The 24,426-nt window shown below is 42.6% G+C and overlaps 1 protein-coding gene across 5 annotated transcripts in view; it reads right to left on the bottom strand.

Moving 5' to 3' along the window:
• ttbk1a (tau tubulin kinase 1a) overlaps nucleotides 1-24,426 on the bottom strand; it is an 87,319-nt gene that overhangs the window by 48,526 nt on the left and 14,367 nt on the right. For 4 of the 5 annotated variants that reach the window (XM_061063904.1, XM_061063877.1, XM_061063896.1 and 1 more), the window contains 10 exons: nucleotides 10,267-10,414; nucleotides 9,991-10,064; nucleotides 9,698-9,838; nucleotides 7,850-7,954; nucleotides 3,165-3,230; nucleotides 2,308-2,400; nucleotides 1,596-1,721; nucleotides 881-1,035; nucleotides 289-499; nucleotides 34-206 (listed from right to left, as the gene is read on the bottom strand). In XM_061063904.1, the coding sequence (XP_060919887.1) occupies nucleotides 34-206; nucleotides 289-499; nucleotides 881-1,035; nucleotides 1,596-1,721; nucleotides 2,308-2,400; nucleotides 3,165-3,230; nucleotides 7,850-7,954; nucleotides 9,698-9,838; nucleotides 9,991-10,064; nucleotides 10,267-10,414 (1,292 nt within the window). The remainder of the gene's footprint in view (nucleotides 1-33; nucleotides 207-288; nucleotides 500-880; nucleotides 1,036-1,595; nucleotides 1,722-2,307; nucleotides 2,401-3,164; nucleotides 3,231-7,849; nucleotides 7,955-9,697; nucleotides 9,839-9,990; nucleotides 10,065-10,266; nucleotides 10,415-24,426) is intronic. The other variant, XM_061063886.1, reaches the window with a different exon arrangement.

Below are 24,426 nucleotides of genomic sequence, written 5' to 3'. Positions count from 1 at the left end.
TATCAAGAGAAAGCTGTCAGGTGTTTCCGTCACCTCTGTCCGTATCCGTCGACTCGGCCATCAGCAGCAGAAAGACGGTCAGATTCGGGGCTGTTGACTCGGCGGTAGCGTAACGACCGACCCTGACCTGTGGGCGACTCTGGGGCTCCTCCTCGAACTGGTGATGCTGGACACGCCCCCCGACCTGACTCCTCCTCCTGAGCGCCCTGAGCAGGGATATTACAGTGAAAGATCATGTAAATACTCGAGTAAAGAACAGGTACCAGGTGCTCAGGTCACAGGTCACACCTTGTTCAGGCTGATCCTGAGTCTGTTGCGGTTGAAGTCCGTGTCCTCCCAGGTCTCTCCCGTCTCCCCGACATGCTGGGCACTCGTCTCCCCGGGAGGGCGGCTGGGTGGGGCGGGTGGGGCGTTCTCCTGGTCACTCAGGTGTTCGTCCTGCAGAACGTCGTCGGTGTTCTCCCGCTGAAGATCTCCAGGAACGGGCGTCACGATGGCTCTGTTTACAGAGAACAAATGATGATGTTTCACAGATCTGATCTTGAAAACATTTAAACATTATATTATTGTAAAACCCGATACAATCTATCTATATATATCTATATTTACTGTTTTGATCCCTCAGTTATCAAACATTTGTGGAAAAGATTTATAATAAAGACAAGATGGTCACTCAGCTGGAGAGTAACTGAGCATGTACGTTTACATGATTAATCGGTCGGGTTCTATATTATATTATAAATTATATTATTGTATAAATGATACACCTCCACAACACAGAGGAATAACTGGTTTTAAAGGATTATTTCAATCATCTTTGTCCTTTTTGGCTTCACAGGGCATAAAGCCGCTCTCAAACAGCTCACGGATTGGCTCTTACCCGACCATGGCGGCAGTGGGTCGGGTGTTGTGCTGTGGTTGTGTGGAGGCACTGGTTGACAGCGTGACATCACCTCCTCCCTTCTCCCAGTCAAAAGGCTCGTTCTCTGTGATGATTCGCTCCTTCATGCTGTTCTCAAACACCGACATGAGCAGCTGGACAAACACACAAAGCACACAGGTGAAGTCCAGGTGTACACTCTGAAGCACACAGGTGAAGTCCAGGTGTACACTCTGAAGCACACAGGTGAAGTCCAGGTGTACACTCTGAAGCACACAGGTGAATCTAAAGTCCAGGTGTACACTCTGAAGCACACAGGTGAAGTCCAGGTGTACACTCTGAAGCACACAGGTGAAGTCCAGGTGTACACTCTGAAGCACACAGGTGAATCTAAAGTCCAGGTGTACACTCTGAAGCACACAGGTGAATCTAAAGTCCAGGTGTACACCCTGAAGCATACAGGTGAATCTAAAGTCCAGGTGTACACCCTGAAGCATACGGGTGAATCTAAAGTCCAGGTGTACACCCTGAAGCACACGGGTGAATCTAAAGTCCAGGTGTACACCCTGAAGCACACGGGTGAATCTAAAGTCCAGGTGTACACCCTGAAGCACACGGGTGAATCTAAAGTCCAGGTGTACACCCTGAAGCACACGGGTGAATCTAAAGTCCAGGTGTACACCCTGAAGCATACGGGTGGGTTCATGGTGTGTACCTGGTAGTCTGGTTTGGTGTAGTAGTCCAGGGCCAGAACGTGGTCCAGGAAGATATTAAACTCTGAAGGCATGTGTTTGAGCAGCATCCGATGGTCGTAACGCTCTTTAATCTGACCCACTTGTTCCTGCAGAGAACAACACAAATCTGTTGAAGTGGCTGAGAAAGGATAACTGATATTTAACAATGACTGAGCTCAACATGTGGCTAACAGAGTTCATCACTCTCTTTTAGCATCTTTTATTTTACTTTACTTTAAAATGATGCAGTCTCATATTCAATGAGCCATGGGACCCAAAAGTACCAAAACGTATTCCAACTTCAGATCATATTTTAGCAATGTTTGAACAAATAGGTTTACAACGATTCTGTTTGAAATGTTAGCAACGTGTTTGTGCAATTCAGAATGCGTGCAGGATATTTAATTTTGAAAAGATTTGATTAAAAGAAAAGACATGACCCAACGCTGGGTGTTTCTAATTATGTTGCTGTGGTATACTGAAACAAGTATTCATGTAGTGGTATGGAAGTTTAAAAATCTGTTATGTTGACAACATTCATCTTTACAGATGAACCTGATGAGAAATATGTGGTAAAACCAAAACAAGGATCTAAAACAGGCTCAAAGGCTCCGAGAGATTCTGTGAACCTTCACAGTTAAATTTTCTCCGTCTTGGAGAAAGCTGTGGATTTACTTAAAAACGGAGTCTTACCTTGTCTTTGATTTTTCGCCAAGGCAACTGTCCAACAGCAAACTCCACCAACATGTAAAACAATGACCACAGGTCGTCATGGCGACCCATTTCCTGTAAAAACACAACAGTAACAGTGTTTTCTAACAGTGCTGTTAAAGGTCCCATATTATTCTTTTTCTGGTTTTATATGCCCTTTAGTGTGTTCTCCAAGTGTCCTGTGCATGTTTAGTCACATCTATGTGCAAAAATTCGCAGAAACACGGCTTCTCCTATGTCCTCCTGTTATCTGTAGCATTAGCCGCATGTAACGCTCGGTTCTAGCCCCCCTCGATAAAAATGTGTCAGTCCGACGTCATTGTCAGTGTGAGATCACTGATCTAAGCCCATTGGCTCGTTGTGGCAAGCCCTGCAGCTCATGTTGAAATTTCCGAGAACCGTGCTGAGCAACTGACCAATAATGACAGAGCGGATTTGCAGACCAATCAGAGCAGACATGGCCCACGTGGGGTCTAACAGTGTGGGCTCAACAGAGCGTAGCTGACGGACTCAGAGCGTAGAGGGAGCAAGGAGGAGCAGTACATGAAAACAGACACTTTTTTATAACTTTAGCTATTGTGAACGTACAAAAGTAGGAACATAGATTAAATATACAAACCCCAAAAAGGGCAGAATATGGGCTCTTTAAGAACTAAACAATCCTTCTACCATTTGACACCCCCCTTAAAGTGAAGATAAAACACATAGAGCGCCCCCATCTGACTGGCTGCAGATCATACACTGGAGGTTGGCATGTGTCTTGCAGAGGCACCACCGTGATCATCCATCATTTCAGCAACAGCAGTGTTCTTCACATACTTCATAAAGAAAACACTGACCTTGTTTTTATGAGCGTTGACTGAAGCGTAGCGGACCGTCCCTCTGAAACCGGCCACAGTCCTCGGCTGGACACAGGAGGAGGAAAAGTTAGTCACAAAAACTGGCTTCCTGCAGCTCGACGCCATTCTCATCTCTACGCTATACACTGCTGCTTCAACAATTCAAACAGAATAATACACATAACTTTAAATATACACGCTGTTAACTAAAGCAGGACGTCTCCTCTGCTGATTAAGTCTTTAACTTTCTGCTTCTCTGTCTGAGATCATCTCATATCAGCTGTTTCTGTGGACCAGCGAGGGCTGGGTTTCTTCTCATCATAATGAAACACGCTGCTTAAATCTACTTTAACTGAGGCTGTTGTCGCATGCTCATTGGGCTGCAGCAAAGGCCACTAAAAAGATTGCATTGTTCTAAGTTTGTGACAACATTACAGAAAGGATCCCTACAGAGACAGACCTTTTTGTTACAGAGGAAATCCCCGAGCTCTTACCAAAAAGGTCTCTGTGATGTTGTTAGACTTTTTATAAATTAAAAGATATAACTTTAAGTAGCGTTTCTTCCAGCAGAATTAGAAGACACTAATTAAGGCGAAAACGTTGGACAACTTGTGGTACTGCTATTGTTGCCCTTGTTTGTTTTCTGCAGCCATTTTGGATGCAAATTGAATTTGCGTGTAAACCACAAGTGGCTCAGATATGAACTGTGCTGCATTTGTTTCTCTTTCTCATAACTCTGTGATCATGAAAACAGCCGCATGATAGTCACACTTAAACTTGCAGTCCAATCTGAAGCATGATGTGGGGTCATGCTGCTGGATTCAGAGTAAATTAAAACAAGCAAATAAAAACAAAAACAGAATCATGAGCAGTGGGTCACAGTGCAGCCACACAGCCGACGTCTTCTCCAGTAAACACAAAGAGTCATAAACGGGTGTTTATGCTGATGTCACTGTGTGAGAGCAGAACAGAACAACATGAAAAGTTCTGTTTTTTTAGGGCCTGTGTCCAAAAAACCTTTTCATTACCTTAATATCAGCTTCTCACTGCTGATCTAACACCACCTCTTCTTCCCTCTGTAGTGAACATTAAGTCTATTATCAAAGCTTTCTTTGTTTAGTTTTTGATTATTTTTTAAGAAATATCCCCAAGAAAGAATGAAAATAATATAAATTAATCATGACCTGGCATTAGCAGCAGCTCTACACCTGAATCTTTACCCTCGAAAAAGATGAGTCATTTAAGTATCTCGTCCGCCATTGTTGTTGACATAGTTGATATCAGAAGCACCACCTCTTCTTCATTTTGATTGGCTGGTGTGGGAGAAGTGACATTGATGGGAGAGCACTTTAGAGTGCAGGGACAACTTTAGATGATACTCTGTATTTACTTCAAAATCTAAAGTACATCTTTATTCTGATGATACTCTGTATATACTTCAAAATCTAAAGTACATCTTTATGCTGATGATACTCTGTATTTACTTCTAAATCCAAAGTACATCTTTATGCTGATGATACTCTGTATTTACTTCTACATCTAAAGTACATCTTTATGCTGATGATACTCTGTATTTACTTCTACATATAAAGTACATCTTTATGCTGATGATACTCTGTATTTACTTCTACATCTAAAGTACATCTTTATGCTGATGATACTCTGTATTTACTTCTACATATAAAGTACATCTTTATGCAGATGATACTCTGTATTTACTTCTACATATAAAGTACATCTTTATGCAGATGATACTCTGTATTTACTTCTACATATAAAGTACATCTTTATGCAGATGATACTCTGTATTTACTTCTACATATAAAGTACATCTTTATGCAGATGATACTCTGTATTTACTTCTACATATAAAGTACATCTTTATGCAGATGATACTCTGTATTTACTTCTACATATAAAGTACATCTTTATGCAGATGATACAGCTGTATTTACTTCTACACCTAAAGTACATATTTATGCAGATGATACAGCTGTATTTACCCTTACATCTAAAGTACTTTTTTTATGTCCATTTATTGTTAACTTTTTAAGTTAACAACGTTACTGAATGTGAAAGAAATGATTTTTCGTGTACCTTTTTGGTCGTATTGTTCACTCAGCCTAGTGTGAAGGATAGTTTTTGTTCGTTCTGTTAGCTTCTGATGCTACAGTAACTTCCTGTTGTACTCTGATGTACTCATTACTGTAAATAAGGGGAATCTGTAAAACAAACCTTATAACGGGGGAGAATGCTAGAGAATAAATATATGAGTGACATGCTGTAATCCATGTGTTCATAGTTTTGTTCAGTCTATACATCACTAAACTTCAGGAGGTGGCTGGTGATGCGGCTGTGACCCCTCTGTTGCTATAGAAACCACTCACATCCCTGGGTAACCATGGAGATGATGAAGAAACGGGAGACATGCACGTCAAAATCATAAGTCCAAAGGAACTGTAAGAAAAACAAAAACAACACTGAAACATAAAATGATGAAAATAACACAGAAATAAAAAAGCAATGAGACTTCACAGAACTAAAAATAATCAATCGTTTGGAGCTGACTGATGATCGGGGATCAAAACAGACTGAACATCATGCAGACTATCAGAGGGAACTCTTTATCCTTTCTAAATATTCAACACAGCAATAATGTCTTCAAATGGAGATTTATATTAAAAAGCTGGAGGTTTTCATGTTGAAACTACATATATGGAGTCTGATTCCTGCAGAGAAAGAGAGAGAGAGGTTTGTGAGAGAAAACTGATGTGCAGTGATCAGAAGAAGCTTTTTTACTCGGTCCACATGATTTATATATCAGCAGCTAACATGCTAACAGCTGATCCTACCCACAAACACACACACACACACACACACATAAACACAAACAGAGAGACACACACACACACACACACACACACACACACACACACACACACACACACACACACACACACACACACACACACACACACACACACACACACACATCCTGACTGTAACTGTCAGATATAATTTTGTTGAGAGGACTTCCTGTTTAGCCGATGTGATGATGTCACTGTGAAAAGGAGAGATAGAGAGGGAGAGGAGGGAGGGGAGGGAGGGCAGCAGTCCTCTCACATGATTGGACAGAAGCTGACTCAGCTGTAGAGAGAGAGAGCGTCTCGCCCACTGATGCATGAAGGAGCATCAAATATTCATCTCACTGCTGCAACAGAAACAAGACTGCAGGATGAGAAGGAGGAGGAGGAAGGAAAGCAAAAGAAGGGTAGAAGAGGCAAAGAGGAGGAGAACGATGAGAAAGGACGACGAAGAGAAGATGAGAGGCAAGCTGGGAGGAAAGGAGGAGGGAAAAGAAGGACATGAGGAGGTGGGGTTGAGAGAAATGTGAAGATGCTCACGTCCTCACTGACTTAAAAATAGCTCAGAGCTCAGACTGATAGAGACACAACGAATGAATGAGAGAGAGACATAGAGAGAAAGAGAGGGAGAGAGAGAGAGAGCTATGAGAGAGGGAGAGAAAGAGAGAGAGCAATGAGAGAGGTAGAGAGAGAGAGACAGAGAGAGAACTTTCAGGACGATCAGCCTTGAAAACCTCCTCAGGCACGCACACACACACACACACACACACACACACACACACACACACACACACACACACACACACACACACACACACACACACACACACACACACACACACACACACACACACACACACACACACACACACACACACACACACACACACACACACACACTCGTGCTGCATTGCAGTAAACACACCCCGTCTGTCTGACGCGTTTTATATTTTTAAGTTTTTCATTCGTGCTATTTTTAGGCCGATAAAGAAGAAAAGTAGCGTCACTATGGCTACGATGATATTAAACATCTGACTGCTTACTGTTACCACGGCAACACAAACACGAATCCTCTGCCTCCAATGTCGGATCATTTCAATGTTTTAATCACCAAGTGCCGTAAGTACGGGCCGTAGCCATCAAAACGTTCAGTCCGGGTTCAAATCCCACCAATGGTTCTTTTCACGCATGTCATTCCCCACTCGCTCTCTCTCTCTCTCTGGTTTCTAACCCTGTCTCTACAATAAGAACAAACCTTCCAGAAACTGAAGAGGCGTTTTCTTAAAGTATAAACGGAATAGTTCGAAGACACGTGCTTAGAGATGTTTGTATGGAAGACCATTCCCGCCAAAAACAACAAGTGAGAAACTAAAAGAAATTAAACAGTTGAAAAAAACACTCAGGGTGGGCGTGTCCTTGAAAGACCTTCAGGGTGGGCGTGTCCTTGAAAGAGCTGCGTGACGTCAGGTTCTGGCCAAAGTTCTCATGACGTCTCGTTCAGAGCAGCAGGAAACCACGTCTGAGGATCACGCCAACATGTATGTCATGTTGTAAACTCATAGGTATTTAAATATGGATCAGCAGAATAGAGCTCCTTTAATAACAGAAAGATACTTTATTGATCCCGAGGAGAATTCAAAGCATCCAGTAGCAGTAAAGACAGATGACTGGATTCTGAAATGAATAAACATCTCTGGTTATTTTGTTTCACTATGTGTAAATCTAAATCATGTTGGTGGCAGGACTGGTCTTCCCTACAGCGACAGGTTAACAATAAACGTTGTTGTTTCACACTCGTCGTTTCTGGATGACGTTTCTTACCGGTCGGACCTCCCCCGTCGTGTTGGTGTATTGTCGGGCCAGACCAAAGTCCAGCATGTAGCACTTCCTGTAGGTGGAGGGGAGCCGGCCCATTGCAAAGTTTGACTGAAGGAACGGAAAACAGAATCATAGTTACAGGACGGAGGAGGAAAAGGAGGAGGACTGTGTATGGAGCCCTGTGGAACACCAAACTTTATATGTATGGAAAAAAACATTGGGCCTGTGTCCATTGATGGCATTCATTGAGTGCTGGCAGTGCTCATACCTCATTTCATTTCTCACCAGCACTAACCCTGCTAGGGTAAAAAGGATGTCTTACAGTCACCACAAGGTGTGTTTTAAGCAAATATTTGTTTATATTCAAGGAAGTTCCAACAAGCACCTTTACACCTGAAATTGTTCCCTTGAAAAGACGAGTCTGATTAGTTTTTCCTCCTTTGTTGTTGACAAAGCTGATATCAGAGGTCCCGCCCCTTCTTGATTTTGATTGGTCAGTGAGAGAGAAGAGACAAAACAGCTGATGTCTAGGAGATTTTGCACTCAACACTGAAGACACTGAAATGCAATGGTTTGTTTTGAAATGGGTCCTGCCAGCACAAAAAGAAAAAAGAAAGCACAGGCCCCATTTTAATTCTACAACAATGACTTGAATGTGATATCCAAAGAAGCCTGCTGTACGCCAATTATACAAAAGTATATCAAAATGTGTATCAATTACTAATTAAATACAGCATGCATCATTTGATATCACATTCACATCACTGATATCCTAATATGGAGCCCTGTGGAACACCAAACTTTATTTGGCTTAGCAAGTTAGTTCCATAAGAAATTGTTTCCTGTACATCATTTTATCACATATTGTGATGTACAGGGCCAAAAGCTATTAAAGAGTCCATATTCTGCCATTTTTGGGGTTCGTATATTTAATCTATGTTCCTACTTTTGTACGTTCACAATAGATAAAGTTCTAAAAAGTGTCTGTTTTCATGTACTGCTCCTCCTTGCTCCCTCTACGCTCTGAGTCCGTCAGCTACACTCTGTTGAGCCCACACTGTTAGACCCCACGTGGGCCAAGTCTGCTCTGATTGGTCTGCCGATCCGCTCTGTCGTTATTGGTCAGTTGCTCAGCACGGTTCTCGGAAATGTCCCGCCTCTTTTACCATATTAGGAATGCAGCCACTGGCTCCGTCTGAGGGGAGCATAAACATTAGCACCTTAGCACTACTGTGCTACCGCAGGCTGCAGCATATCGTGGGCGTGCTACAGAAGTTAACGGGCGTGCATCATGAGCTGCTGGTCGGATGTCGGACTGACACATTTTTATCGAGGGGGGCTAGAACCGAGCGTTACATGCAGCTAATGCTACAGCTAACAGGAGGACGTAGGAGAAGCCGCATTTCCGCAGACTTTGAATTTTTGCACATAGATGTGACTAAACATGCACAGGACACTTTGAAAACACACTAAAGAGCATATAAAACCAGAAAAAGAAGAATATGGAACCTTTCAAGAGTAATCATTGTCTAAAACTATCCAGTAGTTCGCCTCTAAATATTTGACTAATCATTTGTTCATCATTAGTCGGAGGTCTTTTCATGATAAAGTTTCACAGCTCATGTAGTCAACAGATGAACCGACTTCATGTTTCGTTACGCTTACTGTTTCAAGTGTTCAGAGGCAGTTTGGTCTAGGCCTGCCCATTAAGCTCTTTCCAAATAAACAAAATCAAACTGGGAGGTTTAAATTGAACTCCTGACATCCTTCAGGAACAAGTTAAAGAACTGAATCTCATGCTATCTTTAAAAACAATGAAACCGGGCCGAGGTTTGGCGGACGTTGTCGTACCGGTTTGATGTCGCGGTGCAGGAAGCCCACTGAGTGGATGGCCTCGATGGACTCCAGGATCTGCTTCCCGAGCCGCAGAGTGGTGCTCATCGTGAAGGTTCCTCTGGGCTGACTCCTCCGCAGATCAGCCAGGTTACGACCCTGCAGCAACACACACGGTCGCTTAGCAACAACATAAAGGGGAAGTAAACCAGCCGCCATCACTGTGTTGACGCTTCACTTTTATTATTCTCAGGATCAAATTCTGACAAATGTTTTTATTTTAGTGTGTAGCTAACGTCTCTCGGACTCACCTGAAGCTGCATGACCACGTAGTTGAATTTGTCGTTTCTCCCACAGCCAATGAACTTACAGACGTGGTTTTTACCTGAAATGGAAGAGGAAAGGAGAATTTATTTTTACAGATACTACTTCTGATGTTTCACCCTGGGAAACCTACACCTCTAAAAGCGAGGCAGGTTTAGATGTAGGACTTCTTTCAGGTTTAAGGTGGCCGTGGTATTACACCGGGCTTAAGGCAGGACAAAGACTAGTGTTCCAAGTTTAAATGAGGGTTAAAGTTATCTTACCCTGCAGCTTCTTGAGCACCGCCACCTCCATCTTCAGCACCTGTTTGGGCTGCTGGGCCGACTCCACCTTCAGCGCCACGTTCTCCCGCGTCAGCAGGTCCAAGGCCTCGTAGATCTCCCCGAACCCGCCCCCACCGATCTTCTTCAGCTGGAGGTCAGGACACAGAATGGACTCTGGATCAGTACAGTCTGATGATCTCTGAGTCACAGTACAACTACCAGAGTCTCACAGGAACCAACTTTAGCATATCCTCAAAATCTAACCCTTCCTCAGGTTACCGCCCAGAAAAGTCAGATAATACACGTCATGGTAAAAAGATTACGGTGTTGGGAGACAGGAAACAGGAAGTTTGTGTAAAAATAATGTAAATATTCTCTGAGATCATTAAGACAGGAATGTACAGAAAGAGGAAAGAGCTGTCTTTGAATGTCCCATACTTGGGCTTCCGGTTTGGCGCGCATGGAGTAGAGACGCGTTTACCTTGAGCTCCCATAATAATTATTTCGAAGTTCACCCCACCTGCATTTGACTACTTGACAACCCTCTGCAATTTTCTGAGCGACACAACAGTCTTTTTCGGTATATTTTATTGCTGAGGATGGCTCCCAAAGTCGCTAAATCGAGTGAGAAAACAGAAGACAACGCTGCTGTTAGCAAGGCTGATTTGGAAACTTTACTTTCGGACCACAGGGCAGCGCTAGTCTTGGAGCTTAAGACATCATTTAAAGTACTGAATGAGAAAATTGATGGGCTCCATGCAACTGTCTCAGGCCATCACGACAGACTGACTTCATTGGAGGAAAATGCCGAGACTCTCCATCAGCGGCTGGAAAAGGTGGAGGCTACCTGCGACCTGATGCAGACTAATAACCAGAGGCTACAAGCTAAGCTAACTGACCTGGAAGGTAGGAGTAGGAGGAGTAATGTCAGACTGGTCGGTCTTCCTGAGGGGATCGAGGGTGCACAACCCACTAAGTTCTTCTCCCAGCTACTGAAAGAAGCCCTCGGTGAGGTAGTTTTTCCTGCTGCACCGGAGCTAGAGCAGGGGCGCACCGTAGCCTAGCTCCCAAACTGGGCCCCGGGGGCAGGTCCGGCCGGTCCTGCTCTGCTTTCACCGCTTCCAAATCAAAGAGCTATTGGTCCGAGAAGCAAGGAAAAGAGGCACACTGACGTACCAGGGACACACTTTCAGGATATACGAGGACTATTCTCCAGAGGTGGTGAACCAGCGGAAAGAATACAGGAATGTAATGTCATCACTGTACAAGATGGGACTGAAGCCTTCTCTCCTCTACTCGGCCAAACTCCGCATCACGCAGACCGACGGCTCCCGGGTCTGGCTCGGATCGGTTGCGGAGGCTGAAAAATTCATCAAAGCCTTTAATGACTCTTCGTAAACGATCACGGATCCTGACAGGCTAAATGCCTACAGGTTGGCCTAAGTCTGGACTAATTGATCACTACACAGTTAGTATTACCACAAACGTGTACGTTACGACCTCGTCTTGATGATACAACTTATGTAAATTTTGAACACCATCACGGAGGTAATCTGAATATACAGATTTTATGTAGCCTACCATTTATCTATAATTTTGTTATCTTCATGTTCTGTTTTTTATTATAGATCTTTTCCTGTAGCTCATTTGGAACTGGATAAGTATAACTATCTAGCTTAGTAAAATGTTAAGTGACTGTAGTTTGCATTTCCTGCTACCCTGCTCATTTTTTACTTATTTGTTTACTTTTAGTACTTATCCACATCCAGCCTTTACTTCAGGTGGGGTGCCTTACATGACATCCCAATGTGAATAATGGAGCAGAGGTTTAGGAAGAAAGGAGCACCAAGTTGGAAGTTCATAGGTTAGTTAGGGAAGGTGTGTTGTTAGTTCCGACAACTGATTTCACCTTAGTAGTGGGAAAAGGGTATTTTTGTTCGGCTGTCACTCTCAGTCAAATGGCTGGTTCTGTTCTGTATCTGATCACTTTGCACATTTGTTTCTGGCATTTTTTTTTTTTTAATTATTTTTTTTATCTGATGTATAGCAGCCTACGCATACCACGTTCACAGACGCACCGTGGCCATGGATCTTAACCTTATCAGTTGGAATGTCAAGGGTCTTAATCATCCAGTTAAGAGGAAAAAAGTTCTAGCACATCTAAAACATTTGAAGGCAGGGATCGCCTTTCTGCAGGAAACCCACCTTCGCAGATTAGATCATGCTCGCTTAAAATGTGGGTGGGTGGGACAAATTTTCCACACTACTTTCCAGGCAAAGGCAAGAGGTGTAGCCATACTGATGGATAAGCAGGTGGCTTTTACCCCCTCTAACTCCATAATAGATCCTAATGGGCGTTATATCATAGTTTCAGGTCAATTCTATGACACGAAAGTCATGCTGGCAAATATATATGCCCCTAATTCTGATGATGCTCAATTTTTCCGTCACCTTATTAAACAACTTCCCGATTTAAATTCACACCTCCTCATTATGGGAGGAGATTTCAATTTATGTCTGGACCCTGTGCTGGACAGGTCATCAGTCAGAGCTGGATATGCAGTATCCAAGTCAGCTTCTTGTATAAAATCTTTTCTTTCCGAATTTGGCATATCTGATGTTTGGTGCTCTCTACATCCAACAAGTAAACAATATTCTTTCTTTTCCCATGTACATCATTCCTATAGCAGAATTGACTATTTTTTCGCAGATAATAAACTGACCTCATACATCTCTGCGTGTGAATATACAACCATAATAATATCTGACCACGCACCACTTGTAATGAAATTAAATTTACCAGGAACAAAGGCAAACCGAAGGAACTGGAGGTTGAACTCCCTCTTATTATCAGATGAAAACTTTGTACATTTTGTATCTGAACAAATCTCTTTATTTCTAGAAATCAACATGACCCCAGACGTTTCTGTTTCGACTGTTTGGGAGGCACTAAAGGCATACTTAAGAGGTCAGATTATATCCTTTATGGCCTACAAGAAAAAGAAGTCAGAAGCAAAACAACTGGAAATTAGTAAACAAATAGCGGAATTAGATAAAACGTATGCACATAATCCATCCCCAGACTTATATAAAGAGAGGTTGAAACTTAAAGCAGAATATGATCGGATCTCCTCATACTCCATCGAAAACCTATTGTTCAGAAACAGAAGCAACTTTTACGTACATGGCGAGAAAGCTGGGGTAATTTTGGCCAGACAATTGAGGGGTGCCAGAGCTAAACAAATTATCAGCGATGTGATTTCTCAAGATGGCAACGTTACTACAGACCAACAAGAAGTTAATAATGTTTTTAGGGACTACTATTTCAAATTGTACACTTCTAGCTCTCCTAACCCTGATGCCATGCAGGACTTTTTTAGGGGCCTAAATATACCATCCCTTTCCCCAGATCAGGTTTCTGGTCTTGACAAGCCAATCACACAACAAGAAATCATGGAAGCCATTAAATCTCTTCGAACTGGGAAATCACCAGGCCCAGATGGCTTGCCGAGTGAATTTTATGCCACATTCTCTAAACAGCTAACCCCTATCCTGTCAGCCATGTTTTCAGATTCGCTTGGATTAGGAGTTCTCCCACCTACTCTGAACCAAGCATGTATAACATTATTGGCAAGAAAGAACAAAGACCCCTTAGATTGTGGATCTTAAAGGCCTATCTCCCTGTTAAATACCGATTACAAAATAATAGCTAAAGTTCTGGCTCGTCGCCTGGATGATGTTTTGCCCAGTGTAATATCTACAGACCAGACAGGCTTCATCAAACACAGACGCTCCTTCAATATCCGACGGTTGTTTAACATTATGTACTCTCCCTGTCAGGGTGTCTCAGAATGTCTTCTCTGCATGGATGCAGAGAAGGCCTTTGATAGAGTAGAGTGGAACTACCTATTTGAAACTCTGGCAAGGTTTGGATTTGGCAAAAAATTAATATCATGGGTTAAACTCTTATATTCTGGCCCCTCTGCTATGGTTCTGACCAACAATTTGTACTCCAAACCTTTTGTTTTGCATCACGGTACTCGTCAGGGGTGCTCTCTGAGCCCTCTTCTCTTTGTTTTGGCCATTGAGCCCCTGGCTCAGGCCATAAGAACCAATAACTCTATACCAGGTATAGTAAGAGGGGGCATAGAACACAAAGTATCACTGTATATATATATATATATATATATCACTGTACTCCCAAATCAGACCAGTGATGACATGTATAGCCGCATGTCATCACTCAACCGCTGGCTGTCGAGGTGGTGTCCAGCACACGATGTGGGCTTCATAGATAACTGGCAGTCTTTTTGGGGAAAACCTGGTCTGCTAGCTAGAGACGGCATCCATCCCACTTTGGACGGTGCAGCTCTATTATCCAGAAACATAGCAGAGGTTATTAGTCCAAAACCCTGACAACAACTCAGAGTTCAGACCAGGAGGCAGAGCTGCAGTCTTACACTTAGATCTGTCTCCCAGTCACTATAGCTGTAATTCTGAATCGAACTGTAGTTATACTATAGGTACTGTGTCTGTCCCCCGGCCCAGACCCGTTTTCATAAGTCATCCAAACGGCGTGAATCATCAGAATCTGATTAGAATCAAAACTACGAATACGATTTTGCTACAAGATCGGAGGATTCACTGCGGACTTTTGAACATTAGGTCCTTAGCATCCAAGTCTCTTTTAGTGAATGATCTGATATCAGATCAGCACATTGATTTACTTTTTTTGACTGAAACCTGGCTGTGTCGAGATGAATATGTTAGTTTGAATGAATCCACTCCTCCCAGTCATTTTAATACTCATATACCTCGAGACACCGGACGAGGTGGTGGAGTAGCAGCTATTTTTAATTCTGGTCTTTTAGTTAACCCTCGACCAAAGCTGAATTTTTCTTCTTTTGAAAGCCTTGTTCTTAGTCTTCCACATCCAGTCTCAAGAACCTTTCAGCCAGTTCTAGTTGTTGTAGTTTACCGTCCTCCTGGCCCATATTCTGAGTTTTTATCTGAGTTTGCAGAATTTTTATCAGACTTAGTCCTTAGCAGTGATAGAATAATTGTTGTAGGTGACTTCAATATCCATGTGGATGTTGAAAATGATAGCCTGAGCACAGCTTTCATGTCACTATTAGACTCTATTGGTTTCACCCAGGGTGTAAACGAACCTACTCATCGTTTTAACCACACCCTGGATCTTGTTTTAGCTTATGGAATTGAAATCCATAACCTTACAGTTTTCCTAGAAAATCCTCTGCTATCAGACCATTTTTTTATTACATTTGATTTTGTCCTACTAGAATTACCTCTGCCTGGAAGAGGTGTGCTTTCTAGAAGTTTGTCGGATAGTGCTGTGGCTAGATTTAAGGAAGCTATTTCAGCTGTTTTTGATTCAGTACCGTGTTTCAACCCAGTTGGAAACTCTTACGATAGCTTTAGTCCCTCTCAGCTAGATCAGTTTGTTGATAGTGCAGTGGATTCGCTGAGAGTTACTCTGGATTCGATTGCTCCCCTGAAACAGAAGGTTGTCAAGCGGCGGAGAGTGGCTCCATGGTTCAACTCAGAAACCCGTACTCTGAAACAATCATCACGGAATTTTGAAAGAATATGGCGTTCGACCAAAACGGTAGAATCTCGTTTTTTCTGGCAGGATAGTCATAGAAGATATATGAAGGCTCTACGTCACGCCCGAGCTGCCTACTACTCCTCTCTAATCGAGGAAAACAAAGGCAATCCTAGATACCTTTTCAGCACTGTAGCCAGGCTGACAGAGAGTCATGGCTCCATTGAGCCTTGTATTCCTTTAGCCCTCAGCAGTAATGACTTCCTGAGCTTTTTCAACAACAAAGTTCTAGACATCAGAGACAAAATTGGTAACCTCCTGCCCTTACCTGGTGCAGATACGTCTGATACGGCAGAGACAGTTCCAGGACCAGATATTAGTCTCGACTGTTTTTCTCCAATCAACCTTTCAGAGTTATATTCCATTATTTCTGCATCGAAACCGTCAACCTGTCTTTTAGACCCAATCCCAACCAAGCTGTTTAAGGAAGTCTTTCCCTTAGTTAGCAACTCCATATTAGATATGATCAATATGTCTTTACTGGCAGGCTATGTACCACAGACATTTAAAGTAGCGGTAATCAAACCTCTACTTAAAAAGCCTACTCTGGACTCAGGAACTCTGGCTAACTACAGACCTATATCCAACCTTCCTTTTATCTCGAAGATCCTGGAGAAGGTGGTAGCTAAACAGCTGTGTGACTTTCTCCATGACAACAGTTTATTTGAAGAGTTCCAGTCAGGATTTAGAGTCCACCATAGCACTGAGACTGCACTAGTTAGAGTTACAAACGATCTACTTCTAGCCTCAGACAGGGGACTTCTGTCTGTGCTCGTCTTGTTAGATCTTAGTGCTGCTTTTGACACCATTGACCATCGGATCCTGTTGTACAGACTGGAGCATTTGCTTGGAATTACAGGGACTGCTTTAAGTTGGTTTGAATCCTACTTATCAGACCGATCTCAGTTTGTACATGTTAATGATGAGTCCTCTATGCACACTAAAGTTTGCCATGGAGTCCCACAAGGTTCAGTGCTTGGACCAATTATTTTTACATTATATATGCTTCCTCTGGGAAATATTATGAGGAAACACTCCATACAGTTTCATTGTTATGCAGATGATACTCAGCTTTATGTATCAATGAAGCCCAATGGTACCAGTCAGTTATGTCAGCTAGAAACATGCCTTAAGGACGTTAGGACCTGGATGACCAGAAATTTTTTGCTACTTAACTCAGACAAGACTGAAGTTATTGTGCTAGGCCCTAAGAACCTCAGAGAGACTTTTTCTAATGATGTGATTGTCCTTAATGACATCAGCCTGGCATCTAGCACCACTGTTAGGAATCTAGGAGTTATTTTTGATCAAGATATGTCTTTTAGCTCTCACATCAGTCAAGTTTCAAGAACAGCCTACTTTCACCTTCGTAATATATCCAAGATCAGGAATATCCTGTCGCAAAGTGATGCAGAAAAACTAGTTCATGCATTTGTTACCTCCAGACTGGATTATTGTAACTCTCTTTTGTCAGGGTGCTCTGGCAAATCTCTAAAGACTCTTCAACGGGTCCAGAATGCTGCAGCTCGTGTACTGACCAGAACCAGGAAATGGGACCACATTACTCCTGTCCTGGCTTCTCTGCACTGGCTCCCTATACAGTCTAGAATAGAATTCAAGATCCTTCTTCTCACCTACAAAGCTCTAAATGGCCAGGCACCATCTTATCTTAAGGAGCTACTAGTGCCGTACTGTCCCTCGAGACCGTTGCGGTCCCGGAGTGCAGGCCTGCTGGTGGTACCTACAGTCTCCAAGTGTACTATGGGGGGTAAAGCCTTCAGTTATCAGGCCTGCTGGTGGTACCTACAGTCTCCAAGTGTACTATGGGAGGTAAAGCCTTCAGTTATCGGGCTCCTCTCCTCTGGAACCGCCTTCCAGCCGGGGTCCGGGAGGCAGACACAGTCTGTATTTTTAAGATTAGACTTAAAACTTTCCTTTTTGATAAATATTATAGTTAGGGCTGGTGCTGGTGTAGACCAGCTCTTAGTTATGCTGCTATAGGCTTAGACTACCGGGGGAACTGGCACCCTGAGCTCCTCTCTCTCTCTCTCTCTGCATATACAGTACATCATATTACTGCATGTATCTATCTATAAATCTCAGTCACTAACCACCTACTTTCCTGGGAGCTCTTGAGCTCTCCTAGGCTCCTCAAGATCGTCGGTTGACGGCTTGCCAGAACAACCCCCACCCCACCACTACCCCCTCCCCACCGGATCGTGGGTTGGCGGCCTGCCAGAACAACCCCCCACACCCCCTCCCCTCCCCACCGGATTGCTGATGGACGGTCTACCTCCCCCCACCCCCTTGCTCTCTATCCCTCTTCCTGCATCTTATCCCATCTCTCCCCCTATCCCTTTCCAAGCCCGGCGCAGTCTAGGCCTGTGAAGACTGTTTCGTCATGAGCCGGGGATCCGGCCGAAGATTTCTGCCTTTTAATAAGGCAGTTTTTTCTTACCACTGTAACTTTTGCTGCTTTGCTAAAGTGCTCATGATGGATAGGCCGGATCTTTGTAACATAGCAATAAGTAAGGTCTTTTACCTGCTTTTTGTAACATAACAATGAGTAAGGTCTTTTACCTGCTCTTTTGTAATGTTAACAGACAATGAGTAAGGTATTTTACCTGCTTCTTGTAAAGTGTCTCGAGATAACACTTGTTATGAGTTGACGCTATACAAATAAAAGTTGATTGATTGATGATTGTATGCTGACGACCTCCTCCTGTATATGTCTCATGCAGAAACCGCGATCCCTTCAACTCTTAATCTATTAGAGCAGTTTGGGAAGATATCAGGCTACAAGCTAAATCTACATAAAAGTGAGGTTTTCCCACTAAACTTGGATGTGGCATTATTTGAGAACATCAGGTTGCCTCTTAAAATAACATCGGATAGCTTTAATTATCTTGGTATCACGGTGACAAGGAATTTTACGGACCTCCATAAGCATAACTTTGCAAAACTGCTAACGCAAACAAAACAAGATTTGTCTAATTGGTCCCCTCTCTTCCTGTCACTTATTGGCAGAGTCAACACAATAAAAATGACTGTACTTCCAAAGTATCTATATATGTTCCAATGTTTACCTGTATTTGTTCCTGGTACTTTCTTCAAAAGGTTGGATTCAGTAATATCATCATACTTATGGAATGGCAAACGGCCTCGTCTGCGCAAAAATTACCTACAAAGATCGAAACATGAAGGAGGTATGGCCTTGCCAAATTTTCCATACTATTACTGGGCGTCAAATTTGCAGTGTATATCTTACTGGACATATCATCATTTGGACAATAATTGTCCAACCTGGGTAAAGTTGGAGATCAACCTCTGTGGCTCTGTTTCTTTGCCGGCCCTAGTTGGTTCGTCACTTCCCTTACCGATGACCACGTCCATCACTTCTCCTGTAATCAGTCATACACTAAAAATGTATTCACAATTCAGGAAACATTTTAATCTACCCGATATGTGCCTTTCTAGCCCAATAGCTTTTAACCATCTCTTCTCACCTTCAATGCAGGATGTGTCATTCAACATTTGGCATGAGAGAGGCCTGAAGAGTTTCAATAATCTTTTTATTAATGATACATTTGCTTCTTTTGAACAGTTATCAAAGAAATGTAATATACCAGGCTCACACTTTTTTAGATATTTACAGATTAGGCATTATATTAAAGGATCTTTGTCACAATTTCCCAAAAAGCCTCCCAATAATATAATAAATAACGTTATGTCTCGTAACCCTGCAGACAAGGGAGCAATTACATCTATACTGGGACTGATCTCTAAACTAGGTAACTCTTCCATATCTGATATTATGAATGCATGGGAGCGAGACCTAGAAACAACAATTTATGAGAGAGACTTGAAAACAATGAATTCCTCCTCAATGTGCGCCCGACACTCTTTGCTTCAGTTTAAAGTGGTGCACCGTGCACACCTTCCTAAATCCAAATTAGCTAGACTGTATCCACAAATAAATCCTACATGTGACAGATGTAAGACTGTGGATGCAACACTGATCCACATGTTTTGGTTATGCCCCAACTTAGAGGGGTTCTGGAAAGCTATTTTCGAAGCCCTCTCTACGATTCTGGGTGTTAGAATTGACCCAGACCCCCTTATGTCTCTTTTTGGAGTAGTTCCCGAGGGGACTCCTGAGGTAGAAGGATACTGCCCCACCTTCAATTTCTCATTGGATAAGGGATGTACTTAATAACCTGAAACTCGATAAGATCAGATGCACACTGCGTGGTTCTGAAAAGAAATTCAATGAAATCTGGAGATCGTTCCTGACATTCTTTGGCAAACCCTCCACACATGTACAGGAATAAATAGTGAATTTGCTTTGCCTTGACCCATTCTATCTACTGACCTGGTAATGCTGCTTCTGGCTTTTTTTAATTTTTAATTTTAATTTTTAATTTATTTATTTTTATTCCACCTTAGCTATACATCAGAATATTATTATTAATACTTAATTGCGTATATTTATGTTTATTTTATTTATTTTTCACCAAGTGCCTCAACAACTAGTCTTTCATTTTAACCGTCAACAGAATAGGTTGAGGTAGTGAAAGAGTCTTTATACGTGAGTGACAGCAAGGGGTGGGGGATTGTATTGGGGTTGGATCTGTTTGTGTTAATGTGTGTAATTATCTAAAATTCAATAAAAATAACTTTGAAGAGAATGTCCCATACTTGTAATAACTGCAGGCGAACTGGACACCAGCTTTGTCGGCTGTAGTTTCCATCATAAACACGTTATTTTTCCATCTCTTTGTTTTTTTCTGCAATGATTAAATCTCATCTTAATTTTTCCTTCTCATCCGTTTCTCTTTTCTACAGTTTGTTCTTTATGATTTAATCCTCTTCACTGTCTCCATCTTTATTTACCTATTTCCCTCCATTTCCTCTTTCATCACCTCGTCCCCTTTAACCTTCACTTCCTCCTTCTTACCCTCCTTCTTACCCTCCTTTTCTTTATTATTATTCTGTCTTTGTCCCTTTTCTCACAGTTTCTGTTTGTTGGCTGAACCTGTCAAAGTGTCTTCAAGCAGAACTCTGAACTCTGTGCACATACATTATATGTGCTGGGTATATTGGTATGTGTGTGTGTTGAACTTGGGCTGCTCAGTGGACACACTAAATTGATCAGTGAAGTGCAAAGAGCCTGCAGGCTGAATGCTGCAATCTGATTGGCTCAGGCAGGAGCTGCGTTATGTAACGTCTTATTTCAGGAACCAAAGCCGGGTTTTCTACGCGTGTATAATACTCAAATATTACATATAGCCTTTAGCTATCAGTCACATGTATTTAAAAAGAACGCGTTAAGTGATTCATTTCATTTTCATACAGATCAACATTATTAACACAGGACATTCATGTCTCCTGGATTTCTTTTCCCTGAAAAAGATTCAAAGCTTGTATGTTTAACTTTATGTCCCTGAATGCACCATCAGAATGGTTCCACCATGATGCTTCCAGAGAGGAATCGATGATAAAAGCGATGCTCTTTAAACAGTCAGTGAGTTAACTGTGTTTTACAGATCCATGCGTCTCTCAGTTTAACTTTTCAGTGACCATAAATCCAAACATAAAATAAAACTGCTGACAGAACAGATGTCAGGGGATATTATGTATAAGATTCTTGTAAGGGATCTTTTGAAAGGCTTTTGAAAGGATCTCATGGTATTCATTTCTGCTTCCTTTACGTAAAGGCTTTTCCCATCGATGGCGGTCTCCATGCTGGAAATGCTGTCTGAGGCTGACAGCTGGAGCTGAGGCAGGTTTTAAGCCTCCTGACAAACCATCCCAAGTTTGGGGATGGTCAAGTTTCACCCAAGATGGTGATGGAGATGAGGATGGGAATAAAGGAGGGGGGGAGGTGGGGTTTTGGATGTTTTGGAGGTGGGGATCTTTGTAACATAGCAATAAGTAAGGTCTTTTACCTGCTTTTTGTAACATAAAAATGAGTAAGGTCTTTTTACCTGCTCTTTTGTAATGTTAACAGACAATGAGTAAGGTATTTTACCTGCTTCTTGTAAAGTGTCTCGAGATAACACTTGTTATGAGTTGACGCTATACAAATAAAAGTTGATTGATTGATTGATTGATTATAGGGATGAAGATGGAGGTGGGGATGGGTAATAATAATAATAATAGTAATAATACATTTATTTATAAAGTGCTTTAAATCAAAGTGCTGTACAAAGCAATACAGTTAAAATACAGGAAAAACACACAGAGAAATCATGACTCATACTCAACAGTAAACAGATGGGTCTTTAACTTCGCTTTAAAAACGTCAACAGAACAAGCCCACTCACCAATTGTCTTCTTTCTGACCTTTGGGACACTCAGAAGACCCGTCCCCTGAGAACGCAGGGCTCGGGCAGGCACATAGGGGTTCACCAGGTCGGTAAGATACAATGGTGCGCTGCCATTTAATATTTTAAAAGTTAGCACCTTAAAATCTGCTCTGGCATGAATAAGGAGCCAATGAAGAGAGGCCAACACCGGGATAATGTGTTCATATCTGCAGGCTCCGGTTAGAACACGAGCTGCAGCATTCTGAACCATCTGCAGACTTCGCAGACTTTTCTTTGGCAGACCCGACAGAAGGACATTACAATAATCCAGTCTAGATGACACAAAGGCATGGATGAGGACCTCAGCATCCTTAAGCGACAAGATTGATCTGATCTTGGAGATGTTTCTCAGGTGGAAAAAAACAACTCTGGTCACCTCCTTTATGTCTAATTCAAACGATAGTGTCTGATCGAAAAGCACACCAAGATTCTTCAAGTAATAGGATCAAAAAGATGACCCAGTTTCGCTGGTCCGATAAACATAATTTCTGTCTTAGCAGAATTAAGCAACAAGAAATGTTTTGATAACCAGCTCTTAACAGCTGCAAGACAGGCCTCAAGTTTAGCTGTATCATAATTACTTCCTACACCTAATGGCATGTACAGCTGCAAATCATCAGCATAACAATGAAAAGCAATCCCAAAAGAACGCAATATCTGACCCAGTGGGGATAGGTAAAGTGAGAACAGCAATGGACCCAGTACAGACCCCTGTGGAACCCCGTGCCTAACAGCACAGGGCTCAGAGAGTATGTTGTTATATAAAACACATTGAGATCTTTCTGACAGGTAGGATCTTAACCACTCCAGAACGTCCTGAGATGCAAAAATAGTTCTCAAGCCTATCCAGTAGAATACAGTGGTCCACCGTATCGAAAGCAGCGCTAAGATCCAATATCAATAAAACACTGGTTGAGTCTGAATCTAAAGATAGTAGCAAATCATTCACCACTTTTGTAAGTGCTGTTTCTGTCGAATTATTTACCCGAAAAGTAGACTGAAATGGCTCAAATAGCTTATTTAGTGATAAATAATTTAGAAGCTGATTTGAGACCACTTTCTCAAAAACTTTTGACAAGAAAGCAAGGTTTGGTTAGTTGGTTAAGGTTAGTTGGTCAGGGAGTCTGCATCCAAGCTAGGCTTCTTTAGTAAGGGTTTTACTAGGTGGGGATCATGGGGATATGAAGAAGGTGGGGATGGGTATGTAGGTGGGGATCATGGGAATATGAAGAAGGTGGGTATGTAGGTGGGGATCATGGGAATATGAAGAAGGTGGAGACCATGGGAATATGAAGAAGGTGGAGACCATGGGAATATGAAGAAGGTGGGGATCATGGGGATATAAAGAAGGTGGAGACCATGGGAATATGAAGAAGGTGGAGATGGGTATGTAGGTGGGGATCATGGGAATATGAAGAAGGTGGGGATGTAGGTGGGGATCATGGGAATATGAAGAAGGTGGGGATCATGGGGATATAAAGAAGGTGGGGATGGGTATGTAGGTGGAGACCATGGGAATATGAAGAAGGTGGGGATGTAGGTGGGGATCATGGGAATATGAAGAAGGTGGGGATCATGGGGATATAAAGAAGGTGGGGATGGGTATGTAGGTGGGGATCATGGGGATATGAAGAAGGTGGGGATCATGGGGATATAAAGAAAGTGGGGATGGGTATGTAGGTGGGGATCATGGGGATATGAAGAAGGTGGGGATCATGGGGATATAAAGAAGGTGGGGATGGGTATGTAGGTGGGGATCATGGGGATATGAAGAAGGTGGGGATCATGGGGATATAAAGAAGGTGGGGATGGGTATGTAGGTGGGGATCATGGGGATATGAAGAAGGTGGGGATCATGGGGATATAAAGAAAGAGGGGATGGGTATGTAGGTGGGGATCATGGGGATATGAAGAAGGTGGGGATCATGGGGATATAAAGAAAGAGGGGATGGGTATGTAGGTGGGGATCATGGGGATATAAAGAAGGTGGAGACCATGGGAATATGAAGAAGGTGGGGATGTAGGTGGGGATCATGGGGATATAAAGAAGGTGGGGATGGGTATGTAGGTGGGGATCATGGGGATATAAAGAAGGTGGGGATGGGTATGTAGGTGGGGATCATGGGGATATGAAGAAGGTGGGGATGTAGGTGGGGATCATGGGAATAT

Source organism: Labrus mixtus, chromosome 2 (genome assembly GCF_963584025.1).
Source record: "Labrus mixtus chromosome 2, fLabMix1.1, whole genome shotgun sequence".
In the NCBI taxonomy this organism is placed as follows: Eukaryota; Metazoa; Chordata; class Actinopteri; order Labriformes; family Labridae; genus Labrus; species Labrus mixtus.
Note: the sequence above shows the minus strand (reverse complement) of the source record. Positions and strands in the feature narration are given on the sequence as shown.